The 17,980-nt window shown below is 48.2% G+C and overlaps 1 protein-coding gene across 1 annotated transcript in view; it reads left to right on the top strand.

Moving 5' to 3' along the window:
• Nucleotides 1-17,980, top strand: part of ATP10A (ATPase phospholipid transporting 10A (putative)) — a 174,617-nt gene that overhangs the window by 58,617 nt on the left and 98,020 nt on the right. Inside the window, exon 2 of the mRNA XM_065870996.1 lies at nucleotides 13,751-13,955. Coding sequence (XP_065727068.1) covers nucleotides 13,751-13,955 — 205 coding nt within the window. The remainder of the gene's footprint in view (nucleotides 1-13,750; nucleotides 13,956-17,980) is intronic.

The raw sequence follows: 17,980 nt of genomic DNA, 5'->3' as shown, positions 1-17,980 counted from the left end.
GGATGGTGGGAACCCCTGGCTGATTCAGTTCCTCCGAAGCGGTGTGCTTCTTAACTTTGCACATTTGTGTAGCGACAAAAGATTCTTTGAATGTAACTTACTGTAACCTGCTTGATTCCCCCAAGAAGAAAAGGAAATTTTTTTTCTAAATAAAGATAGGCGAAAACATCTATAATTTAGCAATTCCCATTTCTTAGCATTTTTGCCCCCAATAATCTAAAATTGGAAAGCATGGGTTACGTTCGTAGATGTAGAAGGCCTGCCTTCTGTGCGTGTTTTTGGAGCAGCTCTCCTCTCTTCCAGCCGTGAGCCAGGGCATAGGTTTAACCCCCTCTGGTCCTCAGCATCTTCATCCTTAAAGTGGGAGTGGCATGGCACTCCCTCACAGGGCACTGCAAACATGACTGGCGACAGTGACTCTGTGGTGGCCTGTGGGGTCTGGCAGCCGTGGCACAAGGAGAAGGGGACCATCAACAGCGTGGCCGAACTCACCATGTCTTTACCCAAGAAGGGGGTTAAGTCAATTCTGACTGCCAGCATTGTTGACCGTTCTCAGAAAATTATTGGGTGAAATCAGTTTCCTGAGGTTACTGTTGCTGTTACTGCTTTACTGGAGAAAATTGGGATTGGACTCCCAAGCTGTGAATTCTAAAGGTGTCTTACGTCCCCACACAAACTGCTTCAAAAGAAATCATGTCGCCAGAGCATAGTTTGATCCATATTTTAACATCCCTTCCGTTCTAGGGGCTGAATCTTCTGAAGGACAGGGCTTGTTTGACGTTGTTCACCGTGCTTGTCATAACTGAGGGACATTTGCAATAAATCAGTTATGGAGAAATGTTATTGCGGTGAATTTTTTAGAGAACTTTATATAGAGAATAGGTTGCTTGCGTGATTCCTCATTCTGCTTGGCCAGGAGGAACCCAGCGTAGTATTAGTCAGAGAGTGACCCAAAGGTCAGTGCTTTTCAGTGAACCTCGGGAAGACTCCTGGTAGTGCAGTGGGAGCAGACCATCACCCCCACCGAGTGGGAAAATCCATCTACTTCTCTGGCCCTTAGTCCCCTCAGAATGTCAAATGAGAGGAAGGGACCTTGTCATCAATGAAGGCTTCTCACTTTCAAAATTCAGATTCAGAGGAAGCAGGGGGCTCTGGGGAAATGGGGGCCTGAACCTTTCTCCTCTCCAACCTGCATGCTGGAGCAGTGGCCACAGGTCTCTGTACATCTGGGCTGACCTTGGTCCCTCTGGGTCCATACAGAGCACTGGCTCAGGCTCCTGCATGGGCCACAGGCACTCGGAGAACAGCACTGGGGTGGGTGCCACAAAGGAGAGTGTCTTGGAGAAAGCCTGGGCCTTCAGTGGGGAAGGTGGCCGTTGGTGCATGCAAGGGTGACCTGACGCTCTGGCCTCCGGGGTGCTTTTCATTTGCCCCTGAGGCTGGGATAGGCTGCCAGTGGGAGCCCGGATGAACTTCATGCTCACTGCTCTCTTGGGGGCCGCTTCACTTTCCGTAAGGTGGGTACCTGCCATCATTTTAGAAAGCAGAGCAGAGCCCAAACATGCTAACCAAGAATAGTAACCATTCCTTCAAAGGGGACTGGCCACCAGGGAAAGGAAAATGGTTTAAGCAGAGGGAACTCATGCCCAGAGAAACAGCTGCTGAGGAAGGCTTGGGACCATAAAGAATGACTCACAGTAACTCAGGGAGCAGTGAGCACCCAGAGGGGAAGTGGGGAGGATAGTGCTGAAAACAGGAACAAATACTATAAAATACCTAGGAGTGAACTGAACAAGAAGGGCTCAAAACCTGCATGAAGAAAACTGCAGTATCTTTTTGAAGGATGTAAGCCAGCAGGAGCCTTCCTGTGGCTGTGGGTGGGAGAGTGAGTTCTCCAAGAAGAGGGTGCATGTGTTTGTGTGGTTCTGCCTGCAAGGTTCTCTTGGAATTGAATAAAATGGCCTTAGAGTTTATAATGCCCCAGTATAGCCAAGACATTTTTGAAAAGATCAAACAGGAGGGACTTTTCGTACAGTTAGTGGAACCAGGGCTGCAGCATGAAGTTGACTGTGACTCGCAGGGGTGCAGAGGTGGCAGCAGGAAGCACCCCGTGTCACCCAGAGTACCAGCCGGGGCCCTGCTAGGGGGCTGCCTCCACCCGGGGTTGGGGGCTCCCAGTGATGGGGCTGAGCCAGCACACTCACTGTGCAGTGGATCCCAGTGTCAGAGTGTGGACATGGAGAAAGACATGATAAACCCCAAATACATGATATTATATATGAGAATTTTAGAGTGGGTACTTATGTTCCGTGGGAAAAGGATTATTTAATAAACAGTGTTTATACAATTGGCTGTCTAGAGGAAACAGCCTTGGACCCTCAGGTTGTACTATATAAAAATGAATATCAGTTCATTTGAACACTTGAATACTAAAAAAGAAAAGAATGCTGCACTCCCCAACAAAAAACAAAGAAGTAAACATCCAGTCTAGGGGCACAGGGGACTTTCTTAGCCAGGCCTAGAAAACTCACACATATTTAACTATAGAAAAATTTAAAACTGTTATATGACAAAAATATACTATAAGCAAACATTAAAAAACATAATTCTTTAGAGAAAAATATTTTCAAGGTAAAATAAATAGGATTAATATTTTTAATATAAAAGCTCTCACAAATTAAGTTGTCCAGAAGGAAGCAAACAATACGATAGGAAAAACAGTGGGAAAATAGGCAGTTTATTCCCAGAAGAACAGGTTAAATGGCCTGGGAGTCAGGCAGGAGCAATAAAAAGGTAAGGTGTCCTGTCTGCCTATCAGGTGGCAAGGAGAGCAAAGAAAGAAGCACTTACTGTTTGCAGAAACAGGGCGGGCAGGTACTCTTAGGTACCAATGGAGAAGTGTGTATTGTTGCAGCCTCTTAGGAAAAATTGTTAAAAACACAAGACCTCTCCCAGCTTTAAGGCATTGCCTGAAATGTGAGTCATCCTGCCTGTTTCATGAGAATGTCATACCAACCAGTGAATGTAGAAGAAATTAACTTGAAAACTCTAAAAGTGCCCCCAAAATGTTTTACAGGCTTTACAAATGGGCAGTAGTACTATTATTGGGATAAAGAGTCTGATCCCCGCATCCTGATGTCTGGTGAGCTATTTTGAGACTGTCCCATGAAACTCAGAAAAGACTGCTGTAGAAATGATTTGTCCAAAAACAAAAGTTTTATAACTTACCAAGAGGTTTCTAATTGGTCATGTTCCTTTAGGTGTCATTTTGCTGTCACAAGCTAGTACAGCTCCTGGGGAAAATTCCTTTCTTCTGGGTATGCAGTGTGGCATTGCAGTGAATAATTGTGTGGTCCCAGCATAGTCCAGTGGGGGCTGAGAAAGTCAGCATCCAATCTTCATTCTAAAGAAGACAGAGGCCCTGTAATCAGGGCGAGTACCGCTAGCGTGCTCTGATGTTTAGTATGAGATTCCGAATCCATTAGCGTGTCTCACCGAAGGAGCAGCTGTTTCAGTTTAGGGTGGAAAGGAGACACATTCTGGACGTTATGCAACAGATTTGGGTCTGGTGCCTGCTGCAGATTTTGCCATTTCTGTTTCAGTGCTGAGTTCTCACCCACATAATTTTTAAACTATGTTGTTTCTGTAAAGGTTATTTAATAACCCACGTTCCTGAATGTCCATCCTGGGTGCTATGAAGTGGTGGTCCTCCACCTGGAGTGACTTTGCCCCCAGGAGGAACTTGGCTGGTAGGATTTGTGGGGAGGGGCTACTGCCCCTCTTGGGTGGGGGCTTGGTGCAGCCCAAGTCCCACAGTGCAGATAGCCCTCTGCAAAAAAAAACGATCTGGCCCCAACGGTGCTGAGGCTGAGAAACCCTGCTTTAAAGCCATTATCTCTCTCATTCTGGGCTTTTCCCTTCTTTGCCTGTTGTGTAATTGCTAGGGACCAGGGTTCTTGGCCTCCTTAATCAATATAGAAATTGATCAGAGAAATTGATCATAGAAATTGATCAGAGGCCAGACAAGAAATTCAGGCAAGGCTTTATTGGGACTCCTGCTGCAGCAGGAGGGAGCTAAAACAAGTAACAGATTCCCTTGTTTGCTCCCTGAGGGGAGGGTTGAGCTGCTTCCTTATATGGGGTGAGGGTGGGGGTGTGTCCAGGGATCGGGCTGGAGGGGTGGCTTAGGTGATCTGCCCACCCCCTTGGCGGTGGTGTGTGCAGGGGACATGCGCAGCACCCTGCTGTTGCTCCCGACCCCCTGTTTTTGTTCCCGGCTCTTCAGAAGTGGCAGTTGGGTTTTTTGGTCTCTTTGTATCTTGTTGTCCAGAATTTGCCCCAACTGTACATACATGCAGTTATTTTTAGTTCGTTATAGTTTCATTGTATTTTGTAGCTAGAGGAGAGGTTTGTCCAGGTGCAGGCATCGCAGCATTGCAGCAAAGGGTCCCAGGTCCCAGGCCTGTCTTATAATAAGGGTATATTAAATTTGGAGTAGTTTCAGAGTCTTGATGGGTCTTTTTAAAATGTTGTGAAAATTGTCCATCTCTGTCTCTCACTCTCTTCATCCCCACATACTCCTTCATTTGTCCACCATCTGAATAATGAATCCATGAAGGGTTTTCTCATCCCTAAGGCATCAGGCCTTGGCACAATGATTATTCCACGAGATTCTTGGATCTCTTGCTGCCACACTCCCATTTAGGGCTTGCCTCTCACTACATCCTGTTTTCTCATTTGTTCTGTTTGCTTAAAAAAGCTTAAAGTGTTGAACAGCTCTCCCCATCCAGGGCCAAAGGAGTACTTCACTCGGGCCATGCTTGGGAGGCCTGAGTCTAGTCGGTTTGCGTGTTTCGTGAGTTCTCTGGGCTTCTCTTTTTCTTAAAAATGTGTTTTGTGGATCTTTCTAGATACTTTATGTTTGACCCTACCTCGATCTTGAACCATTTGGAGGAAAGAACATGCATTCAACTGCATGCATCCCGATATTTCTGGCCAACTTTTTTTCTGTTAAATAAATGAAGCACGACTTTACTTGGAGCTTGCCTTTCTTATCCTGGGGATGTATTACCAACAGGAGATGTGATAAACTGACAGGTAGACCTGAAGCAATTTTATGTTTGGAAAGAGCTTTCTCTTTATAGGGAAAATTGTTCCATGTCAGAGACGTTGTATGGAATGTTGCTAACCATGCGGTCTTATTTTCTCTATGATTCTACATTCAGTGCTGCCCATACAGGTACCCCATTCACTTAACTGTTCTGAACAATCACACCATCTTTGTAAGTTAAGAAAACAAAATCTCAGCTCTTGCTTTAATTACAAACCACAAATTAAATGTAAAATATATAATACTTTCAAAACCAGACCTCCCCCAGGGCTTCATGGGCCCCGGAGTCAGACAGATTTGGTCCTCGCTGTGCCCCTTTCTGGGTGTGACTTTGGACAGGTCAGTCTGTCCATCTGTTAAGTGAGAATGTAGTGTGAGGACTGTGTGTAAGCACTCTGCATGCTGCCTGCTCCATGTGAGGGCTGCACTTAGTCGGGGGACGTACCTACTGTTCTGTTGCTCTGATTATTAAGATGATACTGATGTGTGGGCGCTGACGGGGATTTGGTGTCAGCCTCCAGCTGGCGTGGGCTGAAAGCCTTGTCCCAAGCCATTAAGCATTCGTGAACCTTGTGCAGGTGGCCCACTCCTGGAAAACATTTCCCCGTCTTTCAAGAGACTGAACTCTCCCTTAGTCAGGCAGGAAATGTGCTTGAGTGGAAAACAGGTCTGGAGGGGGAGGAAGAGGGGCTAGGAGTGTTTGGAAAAGTGACCATTGATCTTAACAGGTGTGCTGTATTCAGGTTTGTGCCACTGAAGGTTGAGTCCCCACAAAAGGAAATAAAAATACAGTGACTGTGAGCTCACATTCCATGACTGTTTGTCCACATGTGATCACTTGGCAGTGGAAAGTGTGGCCCCTGGACTCCTGCCCGTGGTGATGAGCAGGCACCATGAGGCCTTGGGCACATCTTCATCCTGGGCTCCCAGCCTCCACTCTCTGCCCCGCCTGCCTGCACAGCCACCCCCGCCGGCTTCCCCTCCTCCGCATTCCCTCCCGCGTTGCCTCTGTCCGAGCTCACGCTGTTTCCTTCTAGCTAGCTCTCTCCCTGGTAATCACCATGACAGTGCCCATGGTCGGCATCCTGTCACCTCCATGTGTGAACCCTGAGTGCCTATCTTTATCTATCTTGGTCTTGGAAGCATCTCCCACCCCATACGCCCACCAGCACCTTGGACTCAGAATTGCTCACAACTGGACTCTGTTCCATCCCACAGCACACCCACTTCTGGGTGAGGTCAGTGGCTCCCACATTCCAGCCACCAGGGCTGGAGACCTGGGCACCCCGTGCCTGACTCATCTAATCATTCATGGAGTCCAGTCACATCCATTGTACAGTCAAACTCCCACACTTTTCTGTTTCTGTGTCTGAGTCTCCTGATCTCTTTTGCTGTGCCCTGCCTAAGCTCTGGTTTGGGCACTGCCCTTTTAGCCTCTCCTTAAATTCCAAGTCCCCTTGGGGTGGGTGGGGTATGGGTTAGGCTAAGAATTTTTTCATCCTTCAGGAGCTAAAGTCAGATGCCCCCTCTTCCAGGAGGCACTCCGTGACTGCCTAATCAAAACAAATGTTCTTCTCAGCCCTGAATTGTACTTAAAACATAAGTGAGGGAATTGTACTTTCATCTTTAATGCCATGTTTTCAAGTGGATTTGCTCAAAACTTAAAAACCCTCCATCTCTTCTTTCTCTTTCTCATTCTTTCCTGCCCATCCAAACCCAAGACACACTCCTTTGTTGTTCTTGTTGGGGGAGAGACAAGTTTAAGGGAGGGAAAAATCAAGGGAGGTGAGTGAGATGTGCCTTGTTTACCCCTGCACACGTGTTGCCAGAACCTGAGCAGGGTGTGGGCATGGTGAATGGTGGGAGGGCTTTGGGGAGTTCCTGTGTGTGGTTGTGAAACTTATATGCAATTGAATTAAAGGGAGCATTTTTGGAACATGAGAAAGTATATGGTAAAATATGGCCACGTAAAGTTGTTAGATAACGTAAGGGCCAGAAAATCAAATATGTATCCAAGTTATAAGCATTTCAATCTCTCATTCATTTCCTAAATTACTGAGAAATGGAAGAGGCAAACGTTTCCAACAGCAAGATGCCCCGTGACGCTGGTTCCATGTATGTGACATGGGCATTTCATGGACACATTTAGAACTGTGGGCAGCCTGCCTCCTGGTCACTAAACTGGAATGGTCGTGTCACATTACAAGGGAGGAGTCACCTGCTGTGGGTGGAGCCAAAAATGGGCGTGCATCTTCCTCTCCTTCCTTCTGGCAGGAGGACTCTTATGTTCATGAATCCATAAATCAGGTTGGAGATCAGGGACAGTGACAGCCCAATTATTGTTGGGACTGTCCTTGTACAAGGAGGGGCAGTGGGTCACCAGGGATGTTAAATGGTCTCTCAAATTTGGAATCTGTTGTCACCTTAAAAAAAATTTCTTTTGCTGTTTGGGAAAATGGTAATCCAAGAACCTAAATGAAAATTTATTTGATAACAACGCATTGAAGATGAAAGTAAAATTCACTCAATTCTGCAATGCCTTTTTTTTTTTTTTTTTTTTAAACTTTATCTGTTTGTTTGGTTTTATACCTTGGCCACATCGTGTTACTGAGTCCAAGCTCATAATGCTTGCTGCACGACAGGACAGGCCAGTAAATTGAGAGATGAGTTGCTGGGGCAAGGAGTAGTGACGTTATTTGGAAAGCCAGCAGATCAAGAAGGTGGTGGACTCCTGCCCCAAAGAACCATCTTGCCTGAGTTAAAATTCAGACTTCTTTTATACTAAAAGGGGAAGTAAAGTCAAACATTTCCTGGTTCTGGTCAGCCTCCAGAGGTGATGTGTTAATTTCTCTTCCCTGTAGTCATTCACAGGTGGGCCTAGTCAGGATGTTTGTTGTGAGCTAAACAAAGGTATTTTAGCTTAAGGCTCATTACCTGAGAGGCAGCGTTCCCAGACATGGGCCATTATGTATAATTTACGCTTAAAAGCAATGTCCCTTTAGTGATTAACTTAAAGCAAAAGCAATAGAATACAGAAGTTAAAGAAACAGATCCAATATGGAATCAGATTTGTTTTCCCCCCCAATACAATTGGAGAGATTTATAAATACATTGTTGAAAACCCTTAGCCATTGCAGAGACAGTTTTGACACTGGAGAGGGATCATGAGTGAGGCTGAACTGGTGGGAATTCTGATGCATTTCAAAAAATAAATCATTAACAGAACAGTTCTGAGCAGGAGTCCTTGAACCATTCATGAAGAACTACATGAAAGTAACATAGTGATCTTCAGGAAGAACCTGCTTTCAACTGCTTAAAATAATTCCTGTAAATTCCATAAGCCAGCTTACCTCCTCTTATTGGAATTGTTTACTTAGTAACTTTAAAAACATAACTAGTGGGCTTTCCTGGTGGCGCAGTGGTTGAGAGTCCACCTGCCGATGCAGGGGACACGGGTTTGTGCCCGGGTCCGGGAAGATCCCACATGCCGCGGAGCAGCTGGACCCGTGAGCCATGGCCGCTGAGCCTGTGATCCGCAACCGGAGAGGCCACAACAGTAAGAGGCCCGCATACGGCAGAAAAAAAAAAAAAAAAAAAAAAATAACTAATACAAATAAATAGTTTGTCAGCCTAAACAACTGACCAAAAATGATGAATTAAGGGATCTTAAAATTCTGTTTACTGCTTGTCTTTAAATAAAATTTGTCACTAATCACTCTAATATTTCCTTATTCCTTCACCCCCCACATTGTGCTGTTTTGCACAAAAAAGGCTCAGATAAGAACTTCAAAGCTCAGCAGGACTAATTATAAATGGTGTTAATTGATTTTCCCAGAAGAGGAAAGCTAATCATTAGAAGCCTCTTTTGGCCTAAGAACAGATCTTGGAAATTATATATTTAACACTCTGGCTTTACAGTTGAGCAAACAACAGGCCAAGAGGTGAGGAGTTTGGCGCAGAAACACCGGTGGCAGTGCTTCCCTAGAAAAGACATGTTTTTGCCTGTGGCCTCCTAAGTGTTCTTCTGAACAGAAGGCGTTTTTATCAGGACCCATTTCAGCTTGGACCCCTCCCCCACCCCCGCCCCCATCTCAGAAGAATCACACTTTTTTCCACCAGTGACCCTTGAACTCTTGGATCAACACTCTGGGGCAGACCTCTCAGGACACCTGAGCAGGGTACTCGGTGATGGCTGATTGCAAGGGCGGTTGTCATTCTCTTGGAGGGTCCATGTTCCATGCTTGTAATATGTATGATGTGGCCCATATTTCAAGACTACACGTTTTCAGGTTTCCCCACATTTTAATATGTTACGCATACCTTCTGTCGGGCTCCCACTTTGTGAGGAGACGGAAGTGTGTTTGGATTTTAACCAGTCTTGCTCTGCGTTCTTTTCCTATGAGGTAGTCTTTTCTCGGTATGCATATTCTAAAGCTGAGTGGGAGTTTTCCAGTTGCTGTGCCCTGAGAGGACTGAGCTGCCTCTGACTCCTGCTTCTGTGCAGAAGAAGGGAATTGTGCATATTAGTTTTCTACTGCTGTGTGATGAGTTAATATAAACTCAGTAGCTGGAGACAACTCAGATGTGTGCTGTCACAGCTTCAGGGAGCAGGCATGCAGGTGCAGGTTGGCTGGGTGCTCTGCCCTGGGTGTCACCCGCTGCAGTCCAGGTGTTGGCCTGGCTGTGGTCTCGTCCTCTTCAAGGCTCATTCAGGTTCTTGGTGGAATTCAGCTCCGGTGCTGGTAGGCCTGGGGCCCCGTGCTCTTGCTGGCTGACGGCCAGGGCCACTCTCAGCTCCTGGCCCTGTTCATGAGGCCCTTCCATTGCTCTCTACACTTTAGTGTCTGACTTACTGTCTCTGGTTTAGGCCCAGTTTACAGGGCTCCTGTGGCTCCATCAGCCCCACCTGATGATTAGCTCGTAGCCCGCTGACTGGTCACCTTCATTACACCTGCAGGAGTGACTCCTCCCACATTCACAGCCCCCACTTTACTTGGGGGCCGGGGGTGGGGCGCTGTCAGGGACTTGCACACCAGGGCTGGGGATCTAGGGGATGTCTCAGAATCCTGCCACCACATGGGGCAGCACCTGTGCTTAGAAGGAATATCTCAGGGGCAAACTACACAGTGCCACTTCCTAAAATTGCTAGAAACAAATGCATAGTGTTGAGGACTGGGTGATTTTAAACCTTGCATCTCAGGTGGATCCCCTGGTCCCTGGAGGAGTGCAGGCACCTGCCTGGTGCAAGTTAGAATTCTGGAGTTTGCAGGGAGGCCACAGGTGGCATACACTCCTGAGACTTTTCCTATGGAGAGGAGGGGTCATGTGTCCTGTCCACTCTAGCCTGCATCCACTGTGACCTGAGGAAATAGAAGCCGGTCTTAAATTGTTTACCTGCTGCTTCTAAAATCAGTGTTCTTAGGAGGCCAGTGTTGCCGTATGGTGTTAGTGGGACTTACATGTTTTCTCTGCGGTGCTTTTCCTGTGCACAGACACGGGGGCATGTGGTACACAAGCCTGTGGAAGTGTCTCCTGGTGTGATGCCCTCTGTCACCTGGTCCTCTGCTGCTCTCCCCCTTCCCATCCCTGCAGGCTGGGAGCTGCCCCTTCCAGCTGAAGTTATGGGAATTGAAGTTACTGGGTGCTAGTCTGCTCGGGCTGCTGTGACAGCACCACAAACTGGGCGGCTTAAACAACAGAAGTTTATTGTCTCACAGTCTGGAGGCAGGATGTCCAAGATCAAGGCATTGACAGGACTGGTGTCTCTGGGGGCCTCTCTCCTTGGCTTGCTGATGGCCGTCCTCTCCCTGTGTCCTCACATGGTCTTCCTCTGTGCACACACATCCCTGGTGTCTCTCCCTCTCCTTATAAGGATCAGGGCCCCACCCTATGACCTCATTTTGGCTCAGTCACCTCTTTAAAGACCTTATATCCAAATACAGTTGCTGAGAAAAGGAGGACAACTTATATCTAATTTGTATGTTATATGTAATGTATCTATTATATATGTATAGACATACACATGTAAAATGTAATATATATAAGTTATACAGTATATGTTACTATATAATGTATATGGTATACATATAATAAAAATAAGAGTAACGCAGGCCAGGCAGGGGCGTTGCAGGGTCAGTGTAGGGTCCACACTCAGTGCTGGAGCTCCCGCTGGAACAGTCAACTGGACTGTGGGGCTTCAATGAGGAATTTTTGTCTGTCTGTCGAGGTGATGAAGGGATTCTGTGATGCTGTTCTTCCACAAGTGACTCCTGAGTCTGGGTTTTAAGGGTCCTACTGCTTTAGGAGTTCCTGTGAGCTGCAGGGCCTTTCTCTTTCAGGCATCCTGGAGCTGCTCTGCTGCCGCTCCCTTTGCTTTCCATGGCTGGGATGGGTCTTCCTGCCAGGACGGTCGGTCACCGAGGTCTCCTCATCCATTGCTCTGTGTTTACAGGGGCCTGTGCGGGGGTCTCCTTCAGGCTCAAATGCCTCCATCAAAGTTAACTGTTTTCAGTACGTGCTCTGCTAGAGTGGGCAAGCTAATGTTCTAAGATTTCAAGGCAGATGGAAACTGACTTTATTTTTGATGAGTTCTGTAAATGGAATGTAGTCAAGATAAACAACCCAGACAGTGTCACGCCCTGCCTCCTCTGGCCCGGTCATCCCCGCCTCCTGCCTGTCCCCAGGGCCAGTGTAGGACCACCGGTCTCCTGGCAGCTGCTGTCACACTGGGGCCTGTCCAGCTCACTGTCAGCGTGCACTGCCCACCTCAGTGACCGCACAGCAAATTAGCTTTTGGAAACTTTCTTCTGGAAAGGACAGGGCCTTTCAAATTCCTCTGTACTTTATGTGAGAAGCCAACAAAGTGTCCTGATAAGGAAGAAAGACTAAAGAGCTAATGTTGCAATGATAGAAAGTCAAGGTTTGATCTTCAGAAGAGGAAATAGGAACATAGTTAAGTGATGTTTCATTTGTCACTCATCAAGGCTGTCTGTCCACTGGGAAGAAGTCAGACTGTGACAGTGAGCGGGCAGTGCCCTTGGGCCAGAGCCGGGGGACTTGTCAGAGCTGGAAAAGGATGCCTCACCTGAACAGCACCCTGGCCTTGCAGGGAGGGTTGGGTCCAGAAGAATACCTTTGTGCTCACATTGGGGGCTTGATTCTATAGCCCCCAGGGGTGCTATCTAGTGCTTTGGTCTCGCCTTGAATTTATTTTTGAGGACAAAGTTGTATCTAATTTATCTGTGTTGGCCCTTTAGCGACCAAACTATGGTGTATCTTGAAACAGAGGAATGCAAGTAAATAGAGGCTTATGGTGGAAGGGGCTACTTCTCTTTTCAGCATCTGGGGCAGCTGATGCTAGGAGCCCCTGGAAGTCTGCCGTGGGTCCCCTCAGATCCACAGTGTGGAATAAAATAGAGGTCTGACACTCAGGACTCATCACCCAGCGCTCAGGAGTCAGGTGAGACTCAGACTCGCTGCTGAATTGTTCTCTGGGAGCTCAGGTGAGGAAGTGTGGGGGGCCAGTGAGAAGGTGATGGTGAAAGTGAAGTGTGTTTTAGGGCTTTTTATTTTCCTAACAACATAACCCAGAGGATTTTTTCATGCAGTTTTCTCATGTAGAATGTCATGTTGAGATAAAGTCTTGTTCCTCTGCTTATTTATAAAACTGGACAAAACTGCCTCCAAGGAGCTCTTAAAAATGCCATTTGTAGGATTAATGAGCCCATTTTTCCAGAGTAAAAAAAAAAATCTAAAGCAGAAATCTACCCGTGTTTTCATCCTACTACCTATTAATCAATAGTAACTATCAAGGATTGAAAACTGACTGTGGCAGGCACTGTTTTGAGTGATTATCTACTTCATCTTGAGCGTCGTGGAGAGGATACATCTGCTGTGATCTCCATCCTGCAGAAGGTACAGAGGTTCTGCTAGCTGTCTCTATGAATTTGTCTATTGTAGGAACCTCATAAGAGTGAAATCGTACAGTGTTTGTCCTGTTGTGACTGGCTTATTTCACTTAGCATAATGTCCTCTGAGTTCATCCATGTTGTAACATGTGTCAGAATTTCCTTCCTTTTCATGGCTGAATCATATTCCACTGTGAATATACGACATTTTGCTTATCCATCTATTGTTGGGCATTTGGGTTGTTTCCACTTTTGGGCTATTGGGAGTAATGCTGTTATGAACATGGGTAGGCAAATATACATTAGATTCCCTGCTTTTAATTCTTTGGGGTATATACTTAGGAGTGGAAAGCGTAGCCATTTTAAAGTGGACAATTCAGTGGCATTTAGTGTAACCATCACCACTACCTAGTTCCAGAACATTTTAATCACCCCAAATGGAAACCTGTGCCCAGGAAACAATTTCTCCCCATCCCATCTCCCCTCCCCTCAGGCTCTGGCAGCCACGAATTCACCTTCTATTGCCATGGATTTGCCTGTTCTAGATATTTCATATTACTGGAATTTCACTATATGTGGCCTTTAGGAATCTTCTTTTAAATGCTTGTTATTATGGAAAATCTCAGCATACCAGAAAGTGGCATGATGTGTTCAATGAGCTGCATGTGCCCGTCACCCAGATTTGGCCTCCATCGATCTCCTCCAGACTTGTTAATGGCTGTCTCTTTACCAGGGAAGAAAAGCAGTACGTGAACCGATTCTGGAAAGAAATCCGCGTGGGAGACTTTGTGCGTCTTTGCTGCAATGAGATCATCCCTGCAGATATCCTGCTGCTCTATTCGAGTGACCCCGACGGGCTGTGCCACATCGAGACAGCCAACCTGGATGGAGAGACCAACCTGAAACGGCGCCAGGTGGTCCGAGGCTTCTCCGAGCTCGTAAGTGACCTGGTGTGTCCAGGGTCCCAGGTACCATGTCCTGTGGTGCTTCCCATGCCGGCCCGCCAGGCCTTCGAGCACCTGCATCCCCTCCATCAGGCCAGGCTGATGGATGGATGGGGGACTGAGGGTCTGAGAGGACCCCAGTCCCCCTGAGCACATAACCGGCCTGTGGCTATAGGAAACAGGACCCAGTTTTATGACTCTGATTTCCACGGTACAATTTGTAGATTTGGAGTCCCTTTAAAGTCACTAGGAACACTTGGGACTGGCTGACTGTCAGCATTTACCCAGCTGTTGCTCTCATTCTAACACAGCAGCAGTAATGACCTGACCCCAGCATGTGGCTCAGGAATTTCTCTCCTCAGGGGTGTTTCTGAGTTCAGTGTCAGGTCTTCTGTGACTGAATTCTGCCTTGGAGGAGCATTGACCACAGCTCAGAAATGCTGGCCCTGTGGGGAGCGAGAAGTAGGAAGGGGAGCAGTGTCCCACCACCTATACCCACCGATAGCCTTGTGGCCGGAAAGTTCAGACCCTGTCAGGGGTTTCCAACCTCTGTCCCCCTCTGGGTCTGTGCAGAGGATGCAGGGGTGCCAATGCCAGGGGACAGAAAGGAGCATGAGCCCTCGGGGAGCCCACACCTTGTTCTCCTGACACTGAGCTGCCTGTCTCTGTCACTCAGGGGCCTTGCCATCAAGGAAGGAAGGTTTAAGAAGTGCCCGAGGCAGTGAGCTCCTGAGTTTCAGGAAGGCAGCCACTGGGGGGGGGTCTCTTCCTCTGTCACATAATGGGTGTCAGTGTCACACACACTGGGGATTTTCTTCCTCTGTCGTTGGCGCCCTCTCAGTGAACTCTTACAGGAGAATCAGGACTGGGATGGGTCTGGAGCATTTGGCTTTTTTTATAGCCTGGAGGTGTCCCTGGGGCACTGTCGGCATTTGACATAGGGCATTAGTTGTGCAGGATTGTCGGGGGAGGGGGGCATCCCCGCATCCCGCTATGAGTGTCCATGCCGTTTACCCTTGGTCACTGTGACAGCTGAAGGCACCTCCTACACGCTTGCAAAGGGCCAGATGGCATCCCACACCCTGGGGCTACTGCCGGCCTTGGTGGCAGGACTTTCTGAGCCTGACACTCACCCACCTCCTGCAGACGGCCCGGACTTCCTCAACAGTGTCTGGATTGTTCTGCCCTCGCTTCTGTCCACCACGATTTCCTCATTTTCATCTCCTTTTGTGCCAAGAATGTCTTTGTGAGCTGCCTCAAATCTTTCTTGGAATGAGGCAAAGCATACATAAACATTAAAAATAGTATTTTTTTTAAATGGGATGCTCTTCTCCCGGATCAGGAGAGTTGGTGACAGTGCTTGTTGGGGACCCTTGAGGCCCAGCACTGGCACATTCAGTGAGTTCCAGCTTCTGCATTGATTGTGCTCCAGGGTTTGGTAATAAATGTGGGCCAACATTCCCCTGCCGTTTCCCCCCCAGCCACACGTGCATGTGTCCTGAGGTCGCCTCACCTCAAGGCTTCTCCCCCAGGCTTGCCCCAGTCCCCCAGAACCCACTGTTCCCAAGCCCTCTCCAGGGCACAGGTGTGGGGATGAGCCCTGAGGTCAGCAGGGATGGGCTTGGATTGGAGGAAGGTGGTGACCGCACAGGCTCCAGCTCCATCCAGGTGGAGCAGCCAGTGTGCGCAGAGGGTGCTTGTAACATAAACGGATGCATCCGTGTATCTAATGGGCGAAACTTCAGACACTGTGGAAAATCTAGCGAACCTGCAGAACCTGCGAGCAGAGTGGATCTGTTTGTGCGGCGGGTGGGGCAAAGCCACGGGGGTGCATCTCCTTGGTCAGCTTTCGGGAAAAACTTCCTTGTTTCGTGTCTTCTAATTTGTTCAGCTGCTGAACCCAGTAATATCTAAAAGCCTCCTCCACCCACTTTTCTCACTGGTGCTTTGTATAAACGCACTGTTCGTAAGATGGATGTTGAAATTCCAGGATCGATACAGACAGACACATCCTATATCCTGCTGCGTAGTGCCCGTGCATGCCTGAGGAGGTCAATGGAGCTGAGCCGTAACTTAGTCAAAATGGCCAAAATTAAGAACCAAAACCATTTTGATTAAAAAAAAGTTTCTTTATCAGCACCCAAATTCTTCAATATGTATGCACACTCTAGTCCCTATTATTGGTATATTTTTTCACTTTCTGGTTTTTTCTCCCTCTTTCCCTAACGTCCAAAGGCATTTTTCTGGTACCTGAATTCTTGTTCATACATTATTATTCTGAAATGTATGAACTGCCCTATGGAAAATAAAGATAGGAAGTCTGTGGCTTTTAAAAGCCTGACAGTTGGAAAACCAAGGTTTGGCTGTAACATTACAATGCCAGGAACATTTCAGTTCTATGTATTGAAGTGGGGTTTTCACGGGTGGAGTCAGCTGGTGTCTCAGGCAGGTGAAGAGCGGACTCCTGTCCAATGCACAGTAACAGTGCCACGTTGACGAGGGCTCAGTTGGAAGTGCAGGCCCCTAGGAAAACTTAAATTAGAGGTGATTTGCAAAACTAAGGTGAAGAATATGAGAGGACCTTGACATTCATGCAGGGGTTGGGTGTATCTGTCAGGGTCCAGTGAGGAGGCAGAAACCACAGCTGATTCGGCCAGGGCAAGTTTGATGTAAAGAACTCCTCATGGGGGATTGCACAGTAAAAGTGAAGGGACTCCCCAGAATGTAGAAGAGCTGATAGAGGGAACAGCCAGTGGTCCTGGTGGTAAGATAGTGCCCAGGGAAGAGGCCCCCAAGCCTGAGTCTTGTTCTCATGGCCAAGGGCATGGCTGTCCTTCATGGGATGGCAGAAAAGTTACTGAGGGGTGGGCTGTACCAGTGGGTCAGCCCTCACAGGTGCAGGGGAGCCATACACTGGGAGCTGCTGGGCCTGGGAGCTTGCGAGATGCTGGGACAGGTGCTGCTGGAGCCCGGTGCTGGGGATGCCACCCTCTGTGTGGGGCTCCCACCACTGCCGTGGACGAAGGCCAGGTGGCGGCTCTCTGGACAGCAGCCCCATGGATCCCAGGCCTGTATGTGCGAGGTGTTCAGGAGGGCATGCAGTGAGCAGCAGCCTGGGCTGGGGTCCGAGGCTGATCCTCAGGGATCTGGTTTCCCTGAGCTGAGAGCTGGGGAGAGCTTGTGCAGTCTGGGTCCTGGAGAACAAATCCACTAACCCTCCACCTGAAGGCCAGCTCCTCCCTCTAGCACCCTTGGCTGACAAGGCAAGAATGTGGCTCCTCTTCTCACCCTCTCCAGTTTCCGAAGTCATTTATGAAGTGCGTGTTGTTTGCTTGGGGAAGGATGCTAAGAAAGAGGGAAGTGGTCCACACGCTGTAGGGTCTGGTCATTTAAGGCAGTGGGACCAACACCTAGAGGACCCAGGCCTGCTCACCAGCAGATACTTGATACTGAGCAACAAGAAGAATCCCATTAGGGGATTGGGCTTGGAAAGTGGCCTTCCGAGAGGCCTAGGGAGGCTCCCAGAAAGAGGGCTTAAATCGTATTCTGAAGGCTAGGATGGGAGGGTTTGGGTGCTGGGTAGGTGTTTTAGGCAATGGTACAGGTCAGATGATGTCTCAGAGGTGGAAACAGGATTGTATGTAAAGAAGAGAGTTAGACAAATTGTACAGAATTGAGGGGCTGGAAACACAGCGAGGTGGGGATGCATGGCTTGCCCAGACACCTGAGTCCAAGGGGACAAGGCCCCCAGACACCTTCAGCCACCCAGCCATCTTGCCTCTGAAGAAGGAAACATAGATATTGGCACTTCAAAATAAACATTTTTTTTTTTTTTTTTTTGCGGTACGCGGGCCTCTCACTGCTGTGGCCTCTCCCGCTGCGGAGCACAGGCTCCAGACGCGCAGGCTCAGCGGCCATGGCCCACGGGCCCAGCCGCTCCGTGGCATATGGGATCCTCCCAGACCAGGGCACGAACCCGCGCCTCCCGCATCGGCAGGCGGACTCTCAACCACTGCGCC

This window comes from Phocoena phocoena, chromosome 2 (genome assembly GCF_963924675.1).
Source record: "Phocoena phocoena chromosome 2, mPhoPho1.1, whole genome shotgun sequence".
Lineage (NCBI taxonomy): Eukaryota > Metazoa > Chordata > Mammalia > Artiodactyla > Phocoenidae > Phocoena > Phocoena phocoena.
The sequence above is the reverse complement of the archived record's forward strand: the minus strand, read 5'-3'. Positions and strand labels throughout refer to the sequence as shown.